General features: G+C 31.6%; 1 protein-coding gene across 28 annotated transcripts in view; it reads left to right on the top strand.

The window, feature by feature from the left end:
* The window catches only part of LOC145239774 (rho GTPase-activating protein 39-like), a 1,121,368-nt gene that overhangs the window by 1,069,745 nt on the left and 27,530 nt on the right, over nt 1-24,093 (top strand). For 26 of the 28 annotated variants that reach the window (XM_080103220.1, XM_080103221.1, XM_080103223.1 and 23 more), the window contains 5 exons: nt 5,950-5,985; nt 12,025-12,138; nt 16,101-16,258; nt 21,218-21,479; nt 23,976-24,093. The exon at nt 23,976-24,093 is cut by the window's right edge and continues 27,530 nt beyond it. In XM_080103220.1, the coding sequence (XP_079959346.1) occupies nt 5,950-5,985; nt 12,025-12,138; nt 16,101-16,258; nt 21,218-21,479; nt 23,976-24,093 (688 nt within the window). The remainder of the gene's footprint in view (nt 1-5,949; nt 5,986-12,024; nt 12,139-16,100; nt 16,259-21,217; nt 21,480-23,975) is intronic. The other 2 variants (XM_080103219.1, XM_080103233.1) reach the window with 1 other exon arrangement.

The raw sequence follows: 24,093 nt of genomic DNA, 5'->3' as shown, positions 1-24,093 counted from the left end.
TCAAAATTTGTTAAACACATAAGCATTTACTCATATTTACTTTTGTCTGTATAGTCCACGGTGCCCCCAACTCCTCTTGCACTCATGAAATCATTAATAAAATTTACAATCCTTTCTGTAATCTAACCATGTTTGATGCAAATAAATTTGTCTACTCCTGCCTTGTCCACCAAGTTTTAGTCATCAATGCCCAACAGTCATTAAAGAAATCATAGGAAATAACTATAGTTTTCCCATTCTGACTAAAAATTATAGAAAATAATTTTTTTTAAATGTTAATATCGGCACCAGGGCTGGGAGCATGAATAGCTTTTATTATTCCCAGAGAACACGAGGTAGCTTTGCAAATCGATAATGATGTAACGGTTCTTTATTAGTTTTAGCCCCAAACAGAGTCAAACATTGATGCAGCTTTTATCCAGAAAGTCTACTGTAAACTGAATAAATTCCCATTGTCCAGATTTGGGTATTTGTTTAGATTAGTCTGATGAATCATTTCATTCTTTATTGCATCTTGATCATCTTTGTATGCGTGTCTATTATTATTATTATTATTATTACTATTATTATTATTATTATTATTATTATTATTATTACTATTATTATTATAGTTTCTTTGATTATGTCTTTTGTTTTTCACCTTTTTTACAAATTTTTTCACCCGCACCATGCGTTTTATTTCAAATCTTTGTCCATTCCTTGATTCCGTGTCCAAGTCTTCTCCATCCCCCACCGCAACGTTTCCTCTAACATTATGAGTTTCAGCCATGTTTGCCTCTGTGGTTGACCGCAGCAGCATACAATTAAGATTTTATATTAAAAAAAAAAAAAATAAATAAAAAAATACTTGCTATTACACTAAGATTGTAAAAGCGTTTGACTAATACAGCAACCGTCATATGTCATCCATTATAACATTTAATCAATGTGTCTGATTATTGGCATTGTGTTGGCCATGTTTAGAATCCAAAAGTGTTCAATTTTGGTACAGGTCGTGATAGTGATTTTTTTAATTTTTTTTTTTACAAAGTAGTCATCTTTTATCAAGGCCCATCTTTTATCAAAGGCTTATAAATGTACGGTAGTCATTGGGAAAATATCATAGTAATCGTTAGTGGGAATTTGGTAAATTTGATCACTTAAGCGGAACGGCTCATCAAGAACTTGTTCACGTTGAACTTGAAGACAACCATATTGTAGTCAGTTGGAAAGCAGGAAAATGAAACAGAGTTCCACAGGCGTGCAATTCTAAGAAAAAAAGCTTTGTTCGAAGAATCTATGTTTAGGCTTAGGCACACATAAAGAGTGGGGGAAATTATTGATAGTGGTTTCAGATAGACGAATGATTTTTTGTGAAAGTCAGGCAAGGGAGACCATAGATTGAAGCTCACACGGGCACTTGCCATGGAAATAATGATAAAGCAGAGAGGCTCACAACGTCTCTTTTGCAGGGAAGAGAAAAGCCCCCCCCCCCTCATTAGGCTACAAAGTCTATTTTGAACTCTGCCAGGGTAGGATAAGGTGCTTTTACAAGCTTCTGCCTAGATGTAGCAACAGTACTCCATCCTTGGGCATACTTGGCTCTTATATAGGTATAATTGCATCAGCAGGGAGATATTTACTAGAGCGATAGAATGAGCCCACCATTTTTCTAGAAAAAGGTTCAGTGCTTGTTTACATTGATGATTTTTTTTAAACCAACACATTTCAGGTGAAAATATTATTACATACTCATGTGCCATGGCGAAATGAGTATAAATTCACAAAATTAAGAAAAATGATCTATTAGATGTGCTAGATGTACTTTTTAACCATTACATTTTATTTAAAAAAAAAAATGGTAGACCCTTAATTCGAGTCGAGAGATAAGTCAGTTTGTCACACTGTTCCGCATTAAAAGCATACAATAAAACTCGATAATTCAATAAATTCTATTTTTACTTGTAATTATTTTTTCTACTGGATCATTGTTTTGTAATTTTTTTTAATTCATACTAATTTTGCCATAGCACATAAGTATGTAATAATGTTATTACCTGAAATGCATTGGTTTAAAAGATCACCAATCTAAACAAGAACCAAAGGTTCTTATCTGGATGAAGGCACAATGCTGTTTTTATGAACGATTAACAACTTTTATTATTTGAGTTAGCATTTCATTGCAAAATCCACGGTTTGTATGTATTTTGTAATATTGAAATATACTAGTTCAGAATGTGGAACAGCAAAATTCACCAATCAGGAGTTAAAAAGTAATCTTCCTTTTTGGTAGTAGTTTATATACTCCAAGCCCAGAAACCAACCTGTCTGTCCAACCCAGAGACTAGGACCTGTTGGCTAGCCAGATTTTCCTCCTTTTCTTAAGTTCAGCAACTTGTAATAAGTATTATCATTATTGCTCACACTGACTGTACCTATCTGGCATCAGAGCTGATAATGTTTTTACTTGCAAATTGTTGCAGGGTTTTCTTTGTTTTGTTTTTTGTTGTTTTTTTTGTTTTTTTTACCAAGAATATTTCTTGTTTCAAATAGGAAATTAATGCTGCATTAATAACTACAGAGTTGCATCCCTTTTTTGAAGATTGCCTCCATATGAAAATAATTCCAACTCGGTTAATGTATTTTCTGGAAAGAATTAAATTCACCAAAAGATCCAACAGACTAGAGTGAAATATTGATTTTTGTAAGAAGAAAGATATTCATGACAAAAATTGAGAATGTGTGTGTGTGTATATTTATATATATATTGCATCTTGCAACATATCCTTGCAAACTACCGTGTTTGAATATATGGTTAAGTGGCAGTTTTAGTCATTTAGAACTGCTTTAAAGCTTCACCGCTCACTCATTTTTCAACAAATTTTCAAACAATTATTAGTTTATAGATCACCTTCTCAGCTATATTGTGAAAACAAATTTCAATTTTCGTTCAGTAAAACAAAAGTTATAATGAATTTACTGGTGTTCAAAATCATAAAAAAAAGTAAGGTGATCGATGTTTTTTATAACTGATTTCCATAGCAACCATGTCACTTCAGTGATTACGGTTGCTACCAATTCACTGCTCTTGTGAAAAGACTGAAATAAGACTGAAATTAAACAAAGAACAAGTGAATTTACTGGAAGCCTGGAAAAATCATAGATTACAATAGAAAAATGCGAGCATGAAAAGTCATATGGAAGAGTAAAGGACTAGTTGTTAAAACTGGAAAAGAAAAGGACAAGATATTCTAGTAAAAATATAATAAATTTACAACTTAAAATATTGCAGCATTAAGAATTTTTTTGAATTCAATTTATAACGTTATATAATCAATTTTAAATGCTGCAATATTTTTTATGCAATAGGTTATATAAGTCAGACCTTTCTTATTTTCATATATACACAGGTGGCAAAAAGAAAGTCCGCACTTGTATTTTTTTTTTTGATAAAGTCTTCTCAGCATCGGGATTTCATTTTAGAAATCTCTCTCTCTATATATATATATATAAAAGGCAAAAGTTGCACGTGCATTTTGTATGTCTAAGAAAGGCTTTTTTCGGGGGGGGGGTCTTGAGAGTGTTACTATTTTTTGCAAACTGTTTATATACTCTCAAGATCATAATATCTATGATTTGCGAACGGACATTATGTCTACATTTATTTACATCGACTTTTATAAAATCACACTATTCCATCTTTTCGCGTGTTTGTTGGTCTTTTTCATATAAATAAAGCGAAACTCACCGATTCACAGCGGCCTTTCGTGCTGGGACGTCTTGAAAGCAATTAACTTTGATCAATGGGGGGAAAACCCTTGATATCAGATAATTGCTATTCATTTGAGAGTTCCCCCTTTTTCAAGGGAGCTTGGTTTCCCCCAACATCGTGGGGAAACAAATAAATGAAACAGCAAAAAGCTGAACTGGCCTTCAGCCAATGTTCATTTCTGCACCTGTGTATTTACTTAGCAAGTCAATTTTTTGATTGACATCGCTAAATTTGAATGATCCGTAGCATAGCGGTAAAATGTCACGTTTTCTTTCACTTTCTTTTCCGCCTTCGCATCGCAGGCTCAAGCCTGTCTGCCTACTAACACTTTTTTGTGCTCAACACACACCTACAAACACCCGGGCAACGCCAGGTGACCCGCTAGTCTTAAATATATGATCAACACCAAAGCATGTGCAGTAGTTTTGCATTTAGAATATATTTTGTTAAAGCCTCTAAAGTTCTGCTTAGTATTAAGGTAAAATTGGAGGTAACGTTGCCCCCACCCACACCTTTTGTTGTTTCTGTTCTTCACAAATAACACAATTCCTTCTTTTTTTTTTTTTTTTTCATTGTCGTAGTCACATGACAATAAAATAGGTTTTTCTTTCTTTTCTTTTTCTTTTTTTTAGTGTTTTGTTGTCCTTTCTTTTCGGTTGTCTCTTCATTTTTCATTGTCTTTTTCGTTTCTTTAAAAGTCTTCAGATATGAACTTGTTTGAAAGCCTTGTTTACGTTGTCCCATATATTTTTTCTTGGAGATCTGTTAATTCCATATATTCAGTGATCGGTTCACAAATAAAATGGCCTTTAAAACATTTTATGCTATTTGATAAAAAAAAAAAAAAAAAAAAAAAAAAAGATAATTATTACGTTTTTATCATTTATATGTTCCGGGCTGTTGTTATCATATTGGTTGTTGTCAGGTGCAAAACTTTTCGGTTGATTACCCTCCAACCTTTTTATGGTGGAGCATCTTGATTAACGTAACGAATAATTAAACCCTGCCAAATGCTTTTTTTGTAGTTTGTTTCAGCTCAGTATATTCAGACTAGGCAACAAGATGAACTCTTTAATTCAAAGTACTAAAAAAAATGAAAATAAAAATACACCATGCACACATGACTCTGAGACCTTTTCATGGTGAGGCATCTTTATTAGTTTCACGAACATTTGAACTGGCTTTGTTAAGAGTTAAAATCCTACCAGATCTATTGTGGTCATTTACTCACGATAGCATTGTGAAAAGATAGTGTCGTATCAGAACAGATACTACACTTTGCCAAAAGGCCAAGGAGTTCTGAGTGACAATCTACTGAAATATAAACGTGCAATGTTTACTCCAAGTGATAATAAATCCAAATAAAAAAAAATTAAGACTTCTACCTGGTTGACGAAATGAGAACAATCTACTTCCATCAAAGTTAAGCAATGTTGAACCTGGTCCTTACCAGATGGGTGACCATTTGAGAATACCAGGCATTGTCTGTAGGAGGATGTTGACACCTTTTTGCAAGAATTGTAAAAACCTAACATCATCATCTCCTCTGACTAAGATATACATGTGACTGGGGGGCCCGCTTATGAATTTAATATTTCCTAGGAACTTCATCCTTCAGAAGAAGCTGGTTCAACTGGCCTGGGATAAATGCTGCTCTGTCATTAGCATCGTTGTGGATTAAATAAAGAGTTTAGTTTATAATTATGTACCAGCTTCTGAGTTGAACAAGATGCGTTTGAAAAAGATCGGAGGTTATATCAACTGAGACATTGTAAATAATACAACCATGACGAGAATAATAGTCCGAATGATTGAAATGAATCTACTTCCATATTACGTAGAATATTGGAATTGTTTATAGCCAATAAAGTATTCTTGTTTCCATTTTTTTTATATATGCTTGGTATGAAACAGCAGTGGGGCAGTTCCGTCCATTAAAAGCATTTTAAAGTTTTTAAGGCCATTACTATTTTCCTACAAGAGTAGTTCCCCCTTGAGAACTCTTCTTTCTTCTGAATAAAGCTCTTTTGCTCAAGTATGCAGAAGCTGTTTCAAAAATCCCGGGTCTCCTTTCTATTCCGTATATTGTTAGTCTTAGAAAATCAAAAATGTCTGGTATTTTTCTCTGAATTCTCTCCGTCTCATGCCCATGTTATTCTGATCTCCACTGGTTATCATTTCATGAACGAAACCTTCAGGCAACAGCAACACGTTGGAGTTCATGTGTGTCAGAGGTAAGTGTCAGGCACTGGAACCCCCTTGTTAAAATCACCAAGCAATCATTATTTTTCAATAAAACTAATTTCTCTTCTTTTTCTTAAAAAAAAAAATAAGTGAATGCCATACAAATTCTTGGATTTTTTTTTTTTTTTTAGCTAGCTGTCCTGATCCGGCATTGTTCCGGAGTATTTTTTAAAATTATTTATTTTTTTTTTATGGAAATGTTGAAAGTTAAATGGCATAATTATGATACCTTCAAATGTGTTATACAAAACAAAAAAAAAAAAAATGATTTTCAGTGGTTATGTATTAAGGTTTATCTGTCTGCTGGGATACTAAATCTTAAAAATCTAAAATTGTGAAAAGGTTTTTTTTTTTTTTTACACAGGAATCACCACTTATCAAGGCCTGGAGGCCACTCGAGGAGAAGGGTTGATGAGTATACATTACTCAATGTGATTATAGCGTAGTAAACATAAGTAGTGGGAATTTTGTAAATTGGATTACTTAGGGGGACGGTTCATCAAGAACTTGTTTACATTGGACTTGAAGACAATCAGATTCAGTGGAATCACACTAACTTGAGTGTGTTGGGGAAATTGAGGTGTTTATAAATTACAATTTAGAACACTATCTCTGCTCTGTCACTACTTTTATGGCAGATACTCGACTGAGCTTTAATCTATGGTCCCCCTCCCCCTGTAAAACAATTTCCCTTACTGTGCCTAAAACTAAATAAAAATTCCATGATCAAAGTTTCCTTCCTAGAATTGTCCATATGTGGAACATAAAACTATGGGACTGCTTCCTAGCTGATTATAACATTATCGTTTTCAGGTCTAATGTGAAGATTCTTGTTGAACTGTCCTATTATATAATTAAGCCCTACTCAAGGTTCGTCATTACTGATCATCACAGTGTTGTTTCACCATCTGCCTAACACTCATTAACTCTTATCCTAGAGTGACCTCTGGGCCTTGATAAGAAGTGGCCCCCAAATGAGAAAAAAGTGTTCACCACAAATTCTAAGTATTCATGCATAATATAACTGTGGGTAATACTTAAATTAAAGCAAGAACTAAAGGCTTGGGGAACTCTCTTCCTGTTGACTGTTTTCCTCCTACCAACAGCATTAGTTTTAAGACTAAGAGGACAATAGGCATCTCCTGTCTTATGCGATACTCTTCTTTTGTTTTTGCTAGCTCTTTATGTCAAGTGACTTCATGCCTTGTCTGGAGTGATTTGCTTATCCATGACTGTAAATTATGAAGCTGTTTTTTTTCTATGTTGAATAGAAAAGTGGCGTTTTAATCACTATGCCTGTGTAACAAATGGCCTAACTTTATAAGTAGAGCTAGTCATAACTACCCGTCTGGTAATATTTTTACTTTGATTTTTTTTTTTTTTTCTGTTTTTTAATTATGCCGGATTTTTTTAAAATAGGATTTTGAGAGGTAAATTTCCTTAAGATAGTATCACTTAACTGGCACGGTTTGAGTATGTGTTGTCCATACCAGTTGAAGATATATCAGTCCGACAGTGGCTTTATTGCTGCAGTATGGTTTTGTGTAGCCCTTAATGGTCTACCCTACTAGTATTTATCTTCGCCTCTCTTAATCGCTAATCGCCTGAGGTTCCCCTGCTGGTGAAAGCTGACTGAGCTGCTTAGGCATTATTTTTTCGTTTTGAAGACTAGAATGCACTCCTAGTCCACTGGTTTTTCAAAATCTCGCCTGCCAAAACAGTATCTCTTAATCGAACCAAATTGATACGATTAAACTTTAACTAATTTTGTTGTGCTAATGCTCTTTTCATTTCTCTTAATAAAATTATTGCATTTAAAAAAAATTGGTGCTAATGCAGAGAGTGATCCGCTAGGTGTGTCAGAAATTTCGTGAAAAATATTGAATAATTCCACCCCTGTCTTTCCAAACTCCTCGAAAAACGTAATTCAAGCCCTAATTTCTTTTCAATTAAAGGAGCTAGGACCAAGGTTTCATTAAAAAACAAAAAAAAAACAAACAACGTGGTTTTAAAAAAAAAAAAAAAGGTTTTAAACTTCGGACTTTACAGGTCAATTTCTAAAAAAACACTACTTTTTTTTTGTTTTAAATTTGAATATATTATTTATTGATCTTTTATCTTCAATTTGTGATATATAACACTTTGGTGAGTAAATTAATTATTTACTTTTTAATAGACATTTCAAAGTGGGAGGCGTGAATTGATTCGACCCCCTGTCTTTCCAAGCTTATAACTACTCGAAAAATGTAATTCAAACCCTAATTTTTTTTTAAATTAAAGGAGCAAGGACCAAGGTTTCATTTAAAAAAAACAAAAAACAAACAACGTGGTTTGTTAAAAAAAAAAGGTTTTAAACTTCAGACTTTACAGGTAAATTTCTAAAAACACTACTTTTTTTTGTTTTAAATTTGAATATATTATTTATTGACCTTTTATCTTCAATTTGTGGTATATAAAACTTTGGTGAGTAAATTGATTATTTACTTTTTAATAGACATTTGAAAATGGGGGGGGGGCGTGAATTAAAAAAAAAAACGTTTGTCTAAAATATTATATTTGGTTTATTGGAAAGAGCATAAAATTTCACATTGACCCTGAAAATATCGTAAAAATACTATGAATAGAAAAATTTTGATAGATTTTTAAAGTTTAAAAATTGAAAAATACTGAACTCGTAAAATCAATTAATTCCATTACTGTTTTTTAAAAAATAAAAAAATAATAATTCTATTACTTTTTATACAACTTTAATAGTTTATTTTGGAAGTATAATCCATAAAGAAAATAAACAACCCACTTTTAAAAGAGAAATTACGAGTTTTTTATATTTTATTTGCAGTTTCGTGTTAGAGGTGTCAAAAATTCCTACAAAAATTCTGATACACCTAGTAATCCACGCTATTTTTTAAATCGTATTACCACGTTTAATTAAAGTTTTATGATATGTTTATTTTATTCAATTGTAAGGTTAAAGTACAGAATAGGTACAAAACACCCTCCCCTCCCCATGTTAAGAATGGCTTTTTAAATAATAACGTTATTATTTCAGCACGGATCACTCTCTGCATGAGTACCAAAAACTTTCAGTCCTTTAATACACAAGGGCTTTTTCAGAAAAAGAAATGCCAGAAAAACGACTTTCCATTTGATAATTTAAATGCTTTCAAATTTCGAAAGATCACAAAGTAATTTTCTCTTTTGTTTTTTATTCAACTTTTAAGGAATGATTAAAATAACTGGCTAGTTTACAATAAAAACAAAATAAATTGAGATGAATTGAATTTGGCAATTAAATGATCATTTTTAAATAAGATTTTGAAGAAGTTTATTACCTTGCCATATTACAATTTTGATTTCAATAAATAATTGATTAATGGTAAACTTAAAAAAAAAATCAACTAAATAATGTCTAAATCGCATTAGAAGTGGAAAATACAGCAACATGTGAGAAGTAGGTAATTTTCTAGAATAACCAAGAAAGCAAAAAAGGGGTGAAAAAAAAAAATTAATACGCAACAAATATATGTAACCAAAGGCAAGATAAATTACACTTATACCTACCTGGATAAGCTTTTTAAGTCTTTATTTATTTTAAGGAGTTTTTTTTTTTTTTTTTTTTTTTTTTTTTTTTTTTTTTTTACAAGGTAGTGACGAGTTAAAACAAAAACAAAATAGTGATCTAATTCCAATGATAATTAAGCATTGATAATCGCTCAAAAATTGAAAATTAAATAAAATATGGGTAGAACATGACATTTTTACACAATTAGTGACATTTATTGGATGTGGTTCTATCAATATTTTGTTTGATTTTCGACTTTTGAGGGATTATCAGGGCTTGACTTTTGCTCTAATGGAACCATTTTGTTTTTCATTCTAACTCTATATGCATTACACTACCTTTATTTTAAAGTTAAAGAACACTTTAAAATAAGTTAAAACACAAAAAACTTATCCAGGTAAGTAAGAGAGTTAACTTAGCTTGCCTCTAGTAACAATTATTTATGGTATATTTATATTTTTACCCTTTTTTGTTTTATTAGCTATTCTAAAAAGTCACCAAGAAGTGTTCACGCAATTTTATTAATGTGAAAATGAGCAGGACTCTGTGGAAATTCCACGGTCACTTTCTTTATTTATATGTATTGCATCAACTCCGTTCAGTTTCGAAAGACAATGGATATGCTCTGTAAGGATAGCTGTGTGTGTGTGTTATTGTAAAGCAAGAGTTGCGCAATCTCTAACCATACCACTCCTGAATCAATACTGCTTGAGTCCAGTGGCAACGAGAAGTTCAGGATGACTTGAAACAATGTCGAGATAAGCGGAGAGCACATACAGCACCTGGTATTCCCAAATGGTCACCCATTTATTACTGACCAGGCTCAACGTTACTTAACTTTGATCATCTAATGGGAACTGGTGTGTCAATATGATTATGTCATATGTATAATTCACTGATGATCATCATATTTCTGTTGAAATAATGTATGCCATGTTTAATAATATTAAGAAAAAAAATGTCTTTTTTCATAGAAATAATTGAAATTAGCAGCTTTGAATAAAGTGAATATGTTTCATTATTTATTAAAAGTTTTAATTTAAATATTTTTAAAATGATGTCTTTCTTTTTACCATAAAAATGATTATCATCTTAATATGTAAAAAAAATAAATAAATAAAATGAATATTTTAACCCTTTTAATTCATTCAGTTATCATAATTTAAATCTTCTAATTCGTTTTTTTTTGTTTTGTTTTTTTGGAAGAATGATTGCCAATTAAATATTCTTTAAATAAAGCGAATGCCACTTTTAAAAAATTTGAAATTTTAAAAATTTCAGATGTATTGAAAGTTATGTTAATATGAAAAAAAAAAGAATGTTTCTGAATTTTTTAGATGAAGATTAGTAATCATATTATTTGCATTAATTGGACTACTGTTCTCATCTTCAGTGTTATTTTCACAAATTTTCAGCCGATGTAACCTCTAGCCTTCTTCAGGTGTATCTTATCGAATCTTTCTGTTGAATTTTGGAATCTGTATAGAATTTCAAACAGAAACCTTTATTTAATCTATAGGAGTAACATGCTCTTGTTGTTCGATCAGTCATAACTTGGTAGAAGTCCTAAATAATTCTCAGTTATATTTTCCATGTCGTCAACACTGAGGATTGAACCTTCAATCTCCAGAAGAGTGTAACTTACAATCAAATTCGTCAAAGTACTTTATCCACTATGCCTTGGCAAGGACTTGTGGGATAGTGGATGTAACGGAATGGAACAAGACCATGTTACTTCCATAGATTAAATAAAGGATTTTGTTCAAAATTTCATGCAGATTCCTGAGTTGGAGTAAAAGATTCTTGGGTTCGGCAATATACATCTGAAAACGACCATGAAAATAATACTCAAGGGGAGAACGGTCGACTGGATAATCTAAATAATAAAAATAATCTAAATAATAAAAAAAAAAAGTTGCAAAGTTTTTTTTTTTGTTTGTTTGTTTTTATTATACTTAAGTTGAAAGTATAACAGAATTCGATTTGGGAAAAAATTAATTTTAAGATGCATAAAGTCAGAATTTTTATCCCTTAAGTTAAATTTCAATTAATTTTTGCATTTCATCTTTAGTGATCAGACAATTAGATTAAAATGGATTAGGGGTTAGGATTAGGGTTTATAGTTAGAAAGTGATAATGTGTGTACATATTTGAAGAAGAATATTTTTTATTGTTTTTTTTTGTTGTCCTTTTTAATTTATTTACAGTATCTTTTTTTTTTTCTCTTTACAAAAAATAAATTTTCATTTTTGATTAACATGTTTGTGTATCTGTTCTTCTTCACTCGTTTCTTATTGCGGCCACCACACTGAATTTGGTCTGGTTAGATAGATTTCTGATTTAAATCTCCCCATTTCTTCCTATTTCTCATCCTGCACGATCACTACCAAAAACCCTAACCCACCTACACCTTCTTAATAATGCGACTCTGGCCTGTAATTTTAATTCTTATCCAACTTGTCTTCAGGTGCCTGTGAGTCATTTCGCTAGTCATTGTCAGCGACGTTTAGAAAGAGCTCTACAGACTGGCGCCAAGAAAGGGGTACGAAAACCGGCAATTGAAGAAATTGAGCAATCAAAGGTTTGTACAAGTAGTTTTTTTTTTTCTTTTCTTTTTCTGTGATCTATTTTTGGATGATTTTTTTTTTTTTTTTGTGATTTTTTTTTTTTTTTTTTAAATCTGCTTTTTCATATTTCTTGATAAACATTTTGTCACTTCACTTATTTTAAAAACTTTGATTAAAATGAAATACAGATTCAACAACGATTTTCTGACAACCAGATAGTTTGACAACTTTTTAATCGTTGGTGGAGGGGTAATCTTCATAAACCCCACTGCCATCCATCATAGTACTTTACTGTGTGTCGGGTTCCATCAATTTTTGTTTGCTTACGTTGCACCTGCTGGTGATAGTTTCTCTTTATCTTGAAATAAATAAAATGAATAATCCTAGTTATGGCTTTAGTTTTTAACAACTTAAATGAAAGTGAGTTATCTCCCCTGCTGTATAGCAACTTCAGTACTTTTGCTGTTCTCAATGGCGGATCAAAAGAATACAATAAGACCGATATTTATCTTTAATATAAAGTTTTAGGCAATCTTCTACGTGAACATTTTTCCAATTTTTAGTGAGGATACTCATTTTAGCATGACACGTAAGGACATGAGGTATTTTTATTTGAAATGCAAATTTTAGTTGTGGTGAATAGTAAAGAAGTACCAAAAAAAGTATTACAGGTGCAACACCAATTGGTACCTCTTTTATTCCATAAAAAAGAAAGTTGTTAATGCTACATCTATTAGTCAGTTTACTAGTGGAGTAAAAGATGGCACTTTGTGTAGTGTAACCTCAATTTTTACTTGTTTAATTCTGCACCCGTTGGTGATAGTCTCTTATCTTGAAGTTATAAATAGTCTCTTTCTTCTTTTTGTAAAAATGTCATCTAAATATTCGTCAAATAAACAAAACTAATCCTAGTTATGGCTTCAAGCAAATCAAGGGTGGCATAAAAATTGATGTTGTATCGATATTTAATTTAAAGCATAATTTTTATGATTTTAGTTTTTGTTTTGAAATACGTTTTTTTTTTATCTACTTTTATTTAGTGTACTTAATTCTATCGAAGACTTTTGGAAAAAAAACATTAGTAGCTAATTATTTCCTTTATGACTAAAGCAGCTGAAAAAACTAGCATTCATTAACAATTATATGTAGTTTGCCTAGTTTTATATGAAAAAGGTGTTAAATATAAACCCAGTCTATTTCCACCAAAAGCAAAACCGAATCCCATTTACTGCTTGCTTAATTTTCGACAAATTGCAAGTGTTTTAGGAAACGTGGTGGATTTATAATTTGTGTGTGTGTGTTGATGCATTAATTAGTGATGGGACGATTCCAATACAATTACTGATTCCGATTCTTTGTCTAAATATTTAGCTATATATTTTTTTTATTTTAAAATCACTTTAAAAACCTTTATATATATATAATTTGCAAATGTAAAAATACACTTGTAATGAGGGATTTAGAGATTTAACTTTTATTTATGTTTAAAATGAATAAATATTTATAATTTTATCATTAACATCAACAATGGACAATTTTGTTTTAAATAAACAAAAAACAATTCAAAGAATCATTTTTGGCATTAGAAAATTGGCACCTAGTTATTCTGATTCTGATACCCCAAAATGTTCCGATTTTTCTGATTCTGATTAATTGCCCCAACAAAGAAACTTAGACATTTTATTTTTAAAACTGTGCATCCTAATCTTGGGGTCACCGTTATTAATATTTATTTGTGTTACCTTTACCTGTAAGGGAAAAAAGAATCTACTGAACTCAATACTATGGGACACACAAAATAGAGAAAATTCAACCAAGTACAATATATATATTTATTTACATATTGACAAGCATAAAGTTGACTTAGAACACAACATAAAAGAACACTTTTGGTAGTCTCTACGATATATGGTAGGGTAAAACCCTGGGACAGAGTTTCTTTATATTATAGACAACATGGAAGTCTGTCCAACATGGTGAACTCTTAGTCTTTGTTCTCCAGTAATCTGGGTCTTCTGCCTAAAGGGGAATAACTCACTGGTATTCTTAGCAACCAGCATCATTTTCCCTTGTTCTCCTATAAGGTGAAATTGGATAGTCCAACAAAATGGATAATCTGGCTTTGGAATCAAGGGTGCTATAAAAATTGATGTTGCATCTATATTTAATTTAAAGCATAATTTTATAATTTAGTCAGTGTTTTAGATTCATCTTCTTTTTTTTTATCTACTAAATAAACGTACTTAATTTCCATCTAATACCTCTGAAAAAAAAAAAACCATGAGGATAAGTAATTGCTTCTTTTCTCACTAAAGCATCTTGATGACTGAAAAATTAGCATTTATTAACAGTTATAATAATATGCAGTGTGCCTATTTTTATATTATATTATATAAAAAGTAGAGCGAGTCTATTTGCTGTTTATTTGACATTAATAGCTTTTTTTAATTAAAGGTAAATCTTTATAACATGTTTTAAAAAATGAAAATTGTATTTCCAATTGACTTTGATATTTTTTATATTTAATCCTAGTCGATATTTTTTTTGTTTGTTTGTTTGTTTGTTTGTTTTTTTAAATTATAAAGGAAGAGGGAGCGGCTAACTTTTCAATAGGGGGAAGTCCTCTTTCTGAAACTCAGGAAAACAAGGAGAAAATTTAATTAACAAGTGAAGCATACATGATCCCCCCCATGAGTGCACAGCGAACAGCGCTTAAAAAAAAATGACTAAGTTTAGCATTTGCCTCCTACCCCCATTTAGCCCCAAAAAGTCCCCAGGGGACGTCAAATCCTGGTGAAAATGAACACACGGTACAGTTTTAGGCCTTAACATATGTAAATTTGAGTTCTGCACCATGAAAAAAAGAAATGACTAAATCCATCATCCTCCCCCCCCCCCATTTAGCCCTAAAAGTCCCCAAGGCCTTAACATATTTAAATTTGAGTTCAGCACCATGCAAAATTGCTAAATAGACATACACAGAAAATTTTGGACAAATATGGTAAAATAGTCCCAAAAATGGAGTGTTTTTATTAGTCCTAAAAGAACCACTGTGGCACACCCAAGAGTTATTGCGAAGTATCGACAAACAAAATTATATAGAAATCAATCAGTTACAGATTTTCAGAAACTTTTATAAAAATCCAAGGCATCAATTTTTTTTAATAAGCACAAAAGTATCAATTTTAGCCATTTTAACCCAAAAGGCATCCCCAGGGGGTCAAGTGGAGTTTTCTTGGAAAATCCGTTCTGTTACTTTTTTACTCATATCATGTTTAATGTTTGTGCAAAACTTTTTAAAATGCCAAGGCGTAGTTATTGAGAAAAGTGCAGACAGACGAACAAACAAGGGTGAATTTACAGGTCCACCATCCTTTTGTCAGGGGACCAAAAAAACAATTTTTGAGGTTCACTTATAGTAAATCATATTTGAAGTGGTTTTCTTGGCTAATACTCCCCCAGTACTTATCTACATTGATGATCTTTTAAACCAATGCACTTTAGGTGAAAACATTATTACATACTTACATTTCATGTTGAAATTAATATAAATTCCAAAAATTATAAAAAAAAATCTAGTAGAAAAATAATTACAAGTAAAATATAGAATTTATCAAATTATCTCCCTTGGTTGAATTGAATTGAGGGTTCACTATTTTTAAACCAAATTTGTCAGAATGTAATTGTGGATGATTTTTTTTGTCAAAAATACATCTAGCACATCTACTACATCATTTTTGGTAATATTTAGAATTTATACTAATTTTGCCATGATACAAGTAAATAATGTTTTCACCTGAAATGCATTGGTTAAAAAGATCATCAATGTAAACAAGTACCATTTACCTTTCTTGTACATATGGAAAACAAAGCTATGGTTGAAAATAAATGTTACTATTAATTTTATTGAAATGAAATTTAAACTAAATCAGATTTATATATTTACAATTTCCGTTTTTTTGTTTTTTTTCCACAGAAATCCATATTTTACCCATCAATGTTTGGTAGTGTGCTGGTGGATGTGATGTTGATGCAAAAAGATAGGTTTCCCGAGAGAAGACTGCCATGGATACAGACCACCTTATCTGAAGAGGTGCTTCGACTCAATGGTGCTCAAACTGAAGGGATATTTAGGTAAGATATATTTTGGGCCCAGAATAGGTGACTAAGAATGTAAAATAATCGTAGTAGTAATAATAATAATCATATATATATATGTGTGTGTGTATATATGTATGAGTGTGTGTGTATATATGTATGAGTGTGTGTGTATATATGTATATATGCGGAAATCATATATACAGTGATGATCATATTTATTGGCACGGTAAAATAAAAGTTAAATTTTGTCTAATAAATTCTAAAAAAAGGATTAAATTAAAGAAAATAACAAAGTATATTATGTATTTTTAACTGGCCTTTCCGATGCAGCAATCGGATTTTAGAAAAAATAAATAACAAAGGAACAACAAACATAATTGCAAAAAACCCTTGTTCAAAATTATTGGCACGATTTATTTAATAATCAATTGTATAGCCTTTGGCCTTGATTACCTTCCTCAGTCGCTTTTCATAGTTTACAACCAAGTTGTTGCACTCTTCAGTAGTAATTTTAGCCCACTCTTCCTGACAATAATCCTCCAATTGAATAAGATTCTTAGGCTTCCTTTGCATTACCCTCAATTTTAATGTTCTCCATAAATTTTCAATTGGATTAAGGTCTGGGCTTTGTGATGGCCACTCCAAAACATTAATATGATTGTCCTCAAGCCATTTCTTAGTCAGTTTAGCCGAATGCTTTGGGTCATTATCTTGCATGAACCACCAACGACGACCAAGTGAGAGCTCTTTAGCAGAGTCTTTCAGGTTTTCATTCAATATTTTAACATAATCTTCCTTTTTTATGCTACCTGTGACCTTAACAAGTCGCCCTGGTCCAGAGGCAGCAAAGGATCCCCAAAACATCAAACTGCCTCCACCGTGCTTCACTGTGGGTATGGTGTTCTTAGGCAGGAAAGCTTTGCCAGATTTTCTGTAAATATAAGACACTTTATTATGGCCAAATAACTCTATTTTCGTTTCGTCAGTCCATAGAACACGTTTCCAGAATGCAACATCTTTATCAATATGACGTTTTGCAAAGGCTAGCCTTGCTTTCAGGTGCATAGGCTTCAATAAGGGAGTCTTTCTCGGACGACATGCTTTTAAACCAGCTCTCTTCAAAACTCTACCAACTGTATGTCGAGATACATTCACTCCAGAGGTGCTCTGTTCATCAACAATCTCCCCAACAGAGATCCTTGGGTTTTGTTTTACTTGTCGAACAATTTTCCGTTCATCTCTTGGGGAAAGAATCCTTTTTCTCCCTCTACCCTCATAACGTGGCCTTGCGATTTGAACTTGTTTATTATGGCTCTAACAGTGGATTTGGGAAGGTTTAGCTTCTTTGAAATCTTATCATAGCCCTCCCCATTGGTATGGCATGCTACAACAAGCTTCCTGACGTCTTCGCTGTGTTCCTTAGTTTTAACCATGGCGATTGAAAATTATAATTTAGTCACTTATAATAATTTAAATAAATCGCTATCTAAAAATTATCTGAAAAAAATTATTCACTGAATTAGCGTTAAACAAGCATAATATGGCTATAAAAAAGTTCAGAAAGCACGTAAACCGGAAATTGATTGATACTATACTGATACTAAAAGAAAAACAAAGCCGTGCCAATAATTTTGAACAAGGGTTTTTTGCAATTATGTTTGTTGTTCCTTTGTTATTTATTTTTTCTAAAATCCGATTGCTGCATCGGAAAGGCCAGTTAAAAATACATAATATACTTTGTTATTTTCTTTAATTTAATCCCTTTTTTAGAATTTATTAGACAAAATTTAACTTTTATTTTACCGTGCCAATAAATATGATCATCACTGTATATATATATATATATATATATATATATATATCATGTATATGTATATATGCATGATATATAATCATTTTATAAATATACCTATCATGCATGTGTATATATATGTATATACAGGAAAATCATCAAAATTAGATGCACTGGACTGGACACATGGTTGGGATGGAGGACAAAAGACTTCCTAAACAACAGTTTTATGGTGAGATAGAAAGCGGTTTAAGGATTCTCTGAAAAGAAACTTGAAAATACTTGAAATGGATGTGCATAACTGGGAAGCACAAGCGAATGATCGATCACTGTGGAGAAAAACATCAGAGAAAGTTATAAGATTTTTGGAGAGCAGCGTGTAGATCTTGCTGTCTTAAAACATGTTTTAAGAAAGCAGGATGATAATATAATGTCAGAGAAATTGCAACAAGAACTGAAGTGCATTGTATGTGGCAGATACTTTTTGTCAAAATCTCGTTTTGTTAATCATCTGAAATAACACAATCAAAGACAGGAACGACAGTCTTATGAGGAGGCTTTTATAGCACACATAGCAACGCTAAGCTGTCATATGTGTGGCCTAATCTGCAAATCTAAAAGTGGCCTGACACGGCATACGAGGATTCACAATATTATCATGCGATCACATTTACAAGAAGGAAAGTATTTATGCTACATTTGTGAACTTTCATGTAGGACTAAAGCTGGATTAATGAGTCATCTACGTGCACACAGACGCAATAACACTTAAGAGATGGCAAATTTCTGTCAAGAAGTAGCAATCATTGTGTGTGTGTGTGTGTGTGGATATATATATATATAATTATTCTAGGTTAATATTTTCCAAAGGTGACGAAACTAATGAAGTTTTAATGAGGTTAACGTAAGAGTGCTCAATACCAAAGTAGGGCAAGATATACTTTTTTATTTGTTTAACATAAGCATTTATATGTCGCAACACATTCATGAGCATGTTCAGGCAGCCAGTTACAAGTAACTAGAGACCTCTTCAGGCAATATTGTTTATACTAGGCTCTACTTTTGTATAAGTAATATCACCTGAAGAGGTCTCTAGTTACTTGTAACTGGCTGGCTGAAACGTACTCATGAATGTGTTGCAACATATAAATGCTTATGTTAAACAAATATACATACATATATATATATATATATATATATATATATATATATATATATATATATATATATATATATATATATATATTGGAAGTAAAGATACCAAACCAAAGATGCATTTACATCATGCTCATGTTATTTTAGTATTAGTATAATTCGTCTTACACGTGTTTCGTTGAATGGTGAAAATTCACCAAACATTTCCACCATTCAACAAAACACGTGTAAGACGAATTATACTAAATTATACTACTAATAAAATAACATGGGCATGATGTAAATGTCTGTGTTTACTTCCGATATATATATGCTCTGAAAGTGGAAATTCATTTTTATTGAGCTTAATTAATTGTGGCAATTACAAAAAAGAATTTATTTAAAATATGCATTAAAAGTATATATTTCTTTATAATCAAATAATATATATAAAGATTTGTTGTTGGCGTTTTTCAGCGATATCAACAATTTCGAAACACTGTTATTTTTATTTTTTCCACTACCTTAGTGTTTTTTAAGGAGTTATAAGCTCTTCTTGTTAGTCATACATGCATATATATCTATGAATGAATCGCTCTTACTTTTTTTATGGGACATATTTATTTTTATTATTAAATATTTTTATGTGCATAAAAACTATTTGTCTTGGAAATAAATATACCAAACCAAAGATATATATATATATATATATATATATATATATATATATATATCTTGAGCACATTCCAAGAAAATTATATTAATAATGGTAAAGCTAAGCAGTGGCATTTTCGAAAATATTGAATGAAATATTTAACCAGTAATTTGAGCTGTATATTAATATTGTTTTAATACTATAAATGATTTCGTGTTCATAATTTCCTGTATATTAACAAACAATATTAAAGAAAAATCTGTATGATGCACATAGCCATGATGGAAAGAAAATAACATATTCCAAAAATCATGTAAATTAATCAAGTAGTTTTATTTTTATAACTTAAAAATCATTTTTAAGTGGATTTTAGTTTCTCCAATATCCTCATGTTAGGAATGACTTTCTAAAATCTAGCAAGTTTGAATTATTTGACTTTATTCGCATTGTTTTCAAGAGGGTGTTGCAATATCATCACTGTTCGTTTTGCCACAATAATTTGATTTTCTTATTTAAAAATAGAGATACTTGAACAGTTTTTGTGGTTTTTGGTGTATGCTTTTTTTTTTTTTTCATTATGAGTACGTACATCATACAGATTTTTCTTTATTTTATTTATTTATTCCTTTGATATACAGGAAATGTTTTGTGCAATTATGTTTTTAATGATTGAAGTAAGAAAATATTTAAAACGAGAGATATGCCTAAAGAGGCATACAAAAAACAAATGATGATAATAAGATCACCACCACAATCATACCAATTAATCTTATTCATCTAGCAAATCAAATTTTGAGAGTATGTTATTGCCAGTATGTTATTGCCAAGTAGTACTTGTTCTGTATTATTGGGATTTTTCAATTACATCTGGTAACATATTGTGACGCTGGCAAGAAGAAAGGAACACAACACAGATGAAAGTGTAATAAAAAAAAACAAAAAAAATTTGTATTTTGAAGAAGGAAAAGAGAGGAAAGAAAGAGAGAAAAATGTCTTGCAAATAGCTGGTGTTTGCGAAACTTATCTCTGAAGATACATCCTTTTAATTGTTCTTATATTTCCTGTTCTCCAAGTTCGTTTTTGACTAGGTTGTAGAAATAGGGAACCTTGTCGTTTGTCTTAGAGTTGCTGATTTTATCTTCGTATGTGTTCTGCTGTTTTGAAGACGGAGATAGCAGCAGGTGAACTTGCTTTGGATCAAAACAGGAATGAACTTTGAAAACTGCTCACGTTGGGTTCCATGAAAATTCTAAAAACGTAGCCTGTAATTGGTTATTTTGCATCCAATCGTAGGGTACTTAGCAAACGACTCCATAATAATTTCAATAGCATGTATCACTTGATATATAACGTTTCTTAAAGAAAATCCGTTCATCTCTATCAATTTCTTAATTTTTTATTCTGTTTGCAGAGTTCCTGGTGATATTGATGAAGTGAATGCCTTAAAGATCCGGTGTGACCAGTGGATTCCTCCAACTGACTGCCCAGACCCACATGTCCCTGCGTCATTACTGAAGCTTTGGTACAGAGAGCTCTACGAACCTCTCATACCAGCAGCTCACTACGACGACTGTATCTTAAATTACGACAGCTCCGAGGCTGCTGTAGCTGTTGTTAATAGATTACCAGAGATTAATCGACTAGTACTGTCTTATTTAATTAGATTTTTACAGGTAATTACCTTCTTTTTTTTTTATTACATTTAATAACACTTGTCTTAATGAAAACATTGCTACACCTAAATACATGCTATATATATATATATATATATATACACACACACACAAACACGCAAACATATATAGTCGCGTAGACACACTGGTTCTCGTCAGATCACCAAAGTTAAGCAACATTGAGCCTGGTTAGTACCAGATGAGTGACCATTTGGGAATTCTAAGCACTGTATATGCTCTCCGCTTATCTCAGCATTTGTTTCCAAGTCGTCCTGTACTACACTTGCCACTGGTATTTAACAATGTCGACTCAGGAGAGGTGTGGTTGGAGATTGCACACATCCTGCCACAAAAATTTCACGCGTAGGCACCCCTTCGTGGGTATCCATAGTCTGTCAAAGACTGAAGGAGCCATATATATATATATATATATATATATATATATATATATATATTTTTTTTATGTGCAGGATTCACTCTTAGACTAATTAAGTGATTATTATAAATTTTGGGACACATCTGCTAGGCGTAAAGGGTTGTAATATGGGATATATTTACTTTTATGCAATGGGGAGGATGTGAGCTCTTTGTGAAAATTCAGACATTCAAATTTTTATAAAATGTGAACAAAATGTTTTAGACATCAATTATTAAATATTCTACAAATTTTGAAAATTTTTTAAAGGGTTTTTAGGGGCATGATATGGGTGCAATCTCCCATTTGAAAATCCAAATATTTCAGATGTGCATTGAATCTGATTCAGAGTCATTATATACGAATTAAGCAAGATTCCCTGAATTTTAATTTTGTTTTAAGACACATTCTAGAATCAGAATCATGTAATGGATTTTGATCCAAACAGGAATACCTTCTTCTTTTTTGAACTTGAGAATCTTTGTCAGAGGTTTCGAACAGAACCCTTTATTTAATCCACATCCCATCAGCTATGACTAGATAGAAGTCCTAAGGAATCTGTAATTGTATTCTGAGTGGCGCCTGCACTGAGGATTGAACCTTCAACCTCCAGAAAAGTGTAATTTTTACAACTAAATTTTGCCAATTTTACTCTATCGACTACACTACAATTCTAGTATGAATTTTAGGATCCTTAAATCTATTGTTTTCTAGATATAGAATCTTACTACTTATTATACTGGGAGGTGGGGGGGGGGCTTTGCCTGGTCATAAAATACACTTAAATATGATATTTTAATTTGTCTAGATTTTGTATATGTTATAGTCATGATTTCAAAAGTAAAAAAAAAAAAAAAAGTATTTGGGTGCCATCAGCTAAAATCGAAACTGAAAGCAAAACTGTAGCATTCAAAGCTGGTAATGTTACCACTGTACCAACGTGACATGCATATGAACTGATTATAAATAAACTCAGATGAATGTATAAAATGTATAACGATTATTTTCAATTTTGACCCCTTTTTGATCCCTTAAAAACTATTTTAATAGGCTAAAGACCCATAAAAGAACGGTCCATAAAAAATCCAATCATTTGAGGCCCCTAGCGCTGCTCTGCTACTTTTAGTTTCGAAAGAGATAGATTTTGAAAATATGGAGACAGACAGACAGCATTTTATATATTAGATTTATTGCAACATATATATATATATATATATATATATATATATATATATATATATATATATATATATTTTCTTGAGTTAGAAGCCATGTTTAGTTTCAGAACAGTTTCCAATGGTTAGTTGTTCTATACAAGTCCTGGAGGTGACTGGTTCTCAGTAGACAGTTCTTTTGTTCAGGTTCCTGATTTTATAATTTTTGTAGCCACAGAGCAAAAGATTCTTCCCGTGTTGACACAAAGAAAACATATGCAAGTTTGCTAAAGAAAAGGTTTCATTTTTATGGAGCAATTCTGGTTTCTGATTGGTTGGTAGTAGAACGTGAATTAATTTGATTTGTCAGTTCCTAGCAGCATCATTTATAAATAGAATCTTCCAACTGCGGGGGGACCATACTCCTATTATGAATCAAAAATATTGCAACATGTACTTATTACTATATATATTTATTATGTATTATTTATAATTAACGGTTCCCATATTGTGTTAAATTCTATACTAGATCTACTAAGTTGATAGTTACCAGACATATGTGCTGCTTCTTGAACTCATTTTACTCTCCATCATTCTTCTGTCTAAAATTTTTACTTTGTCCCATAAGAGCAGATGGTTTCCTTTTCCCATCCATATGTGATCAATCATACCCGACTTTTTAATCTCTCCACATATTATGCCTTTTTGGTGTTCTTCTAAACTTACTTTTAATGGACAGCATGTTTCATCTTTGTATAGTTTTCCACATTTACATTGGATCACATACACACAGTTCTTAGTTATGATTCTTTCTGTAGGTGGGCTTGACTCACACAAGATGCTTCCAGAGAGTCTAGTCACTCTTAAATATTGTTGTATATGGATTACATATTCTGTTTGTTTTCATTTTTTTTTTTTTTTTTTTAGGTATTTGCTGCCCCTGAAAATGCTGCTGTGACCAAAATGGATGTGAATAACCTGGCCATGGTGATGGCCCCTAACTGCCTCCGATGTGAAAGTGAGGATCCGAAAGTAATTTTTGAGA

This window comes from Euprymna scolopes, chromosome 19 (assembly GCF_053919585.1).
Source record: "Euprymna scolopes isolate OS-2025 chromosome 19, ASM5391958v1, whole genome shotgun sequence".
Taxonomy (NCBI): Eukaryota; Metazoa; Mollusca; class Cephalopoda; order Sepiida; family Sepiolidae; genus Euprymna; species Euprymna scolopes.
This window is presented reverse-complemented; position numbering and strand designations above follow the sequence as displayed.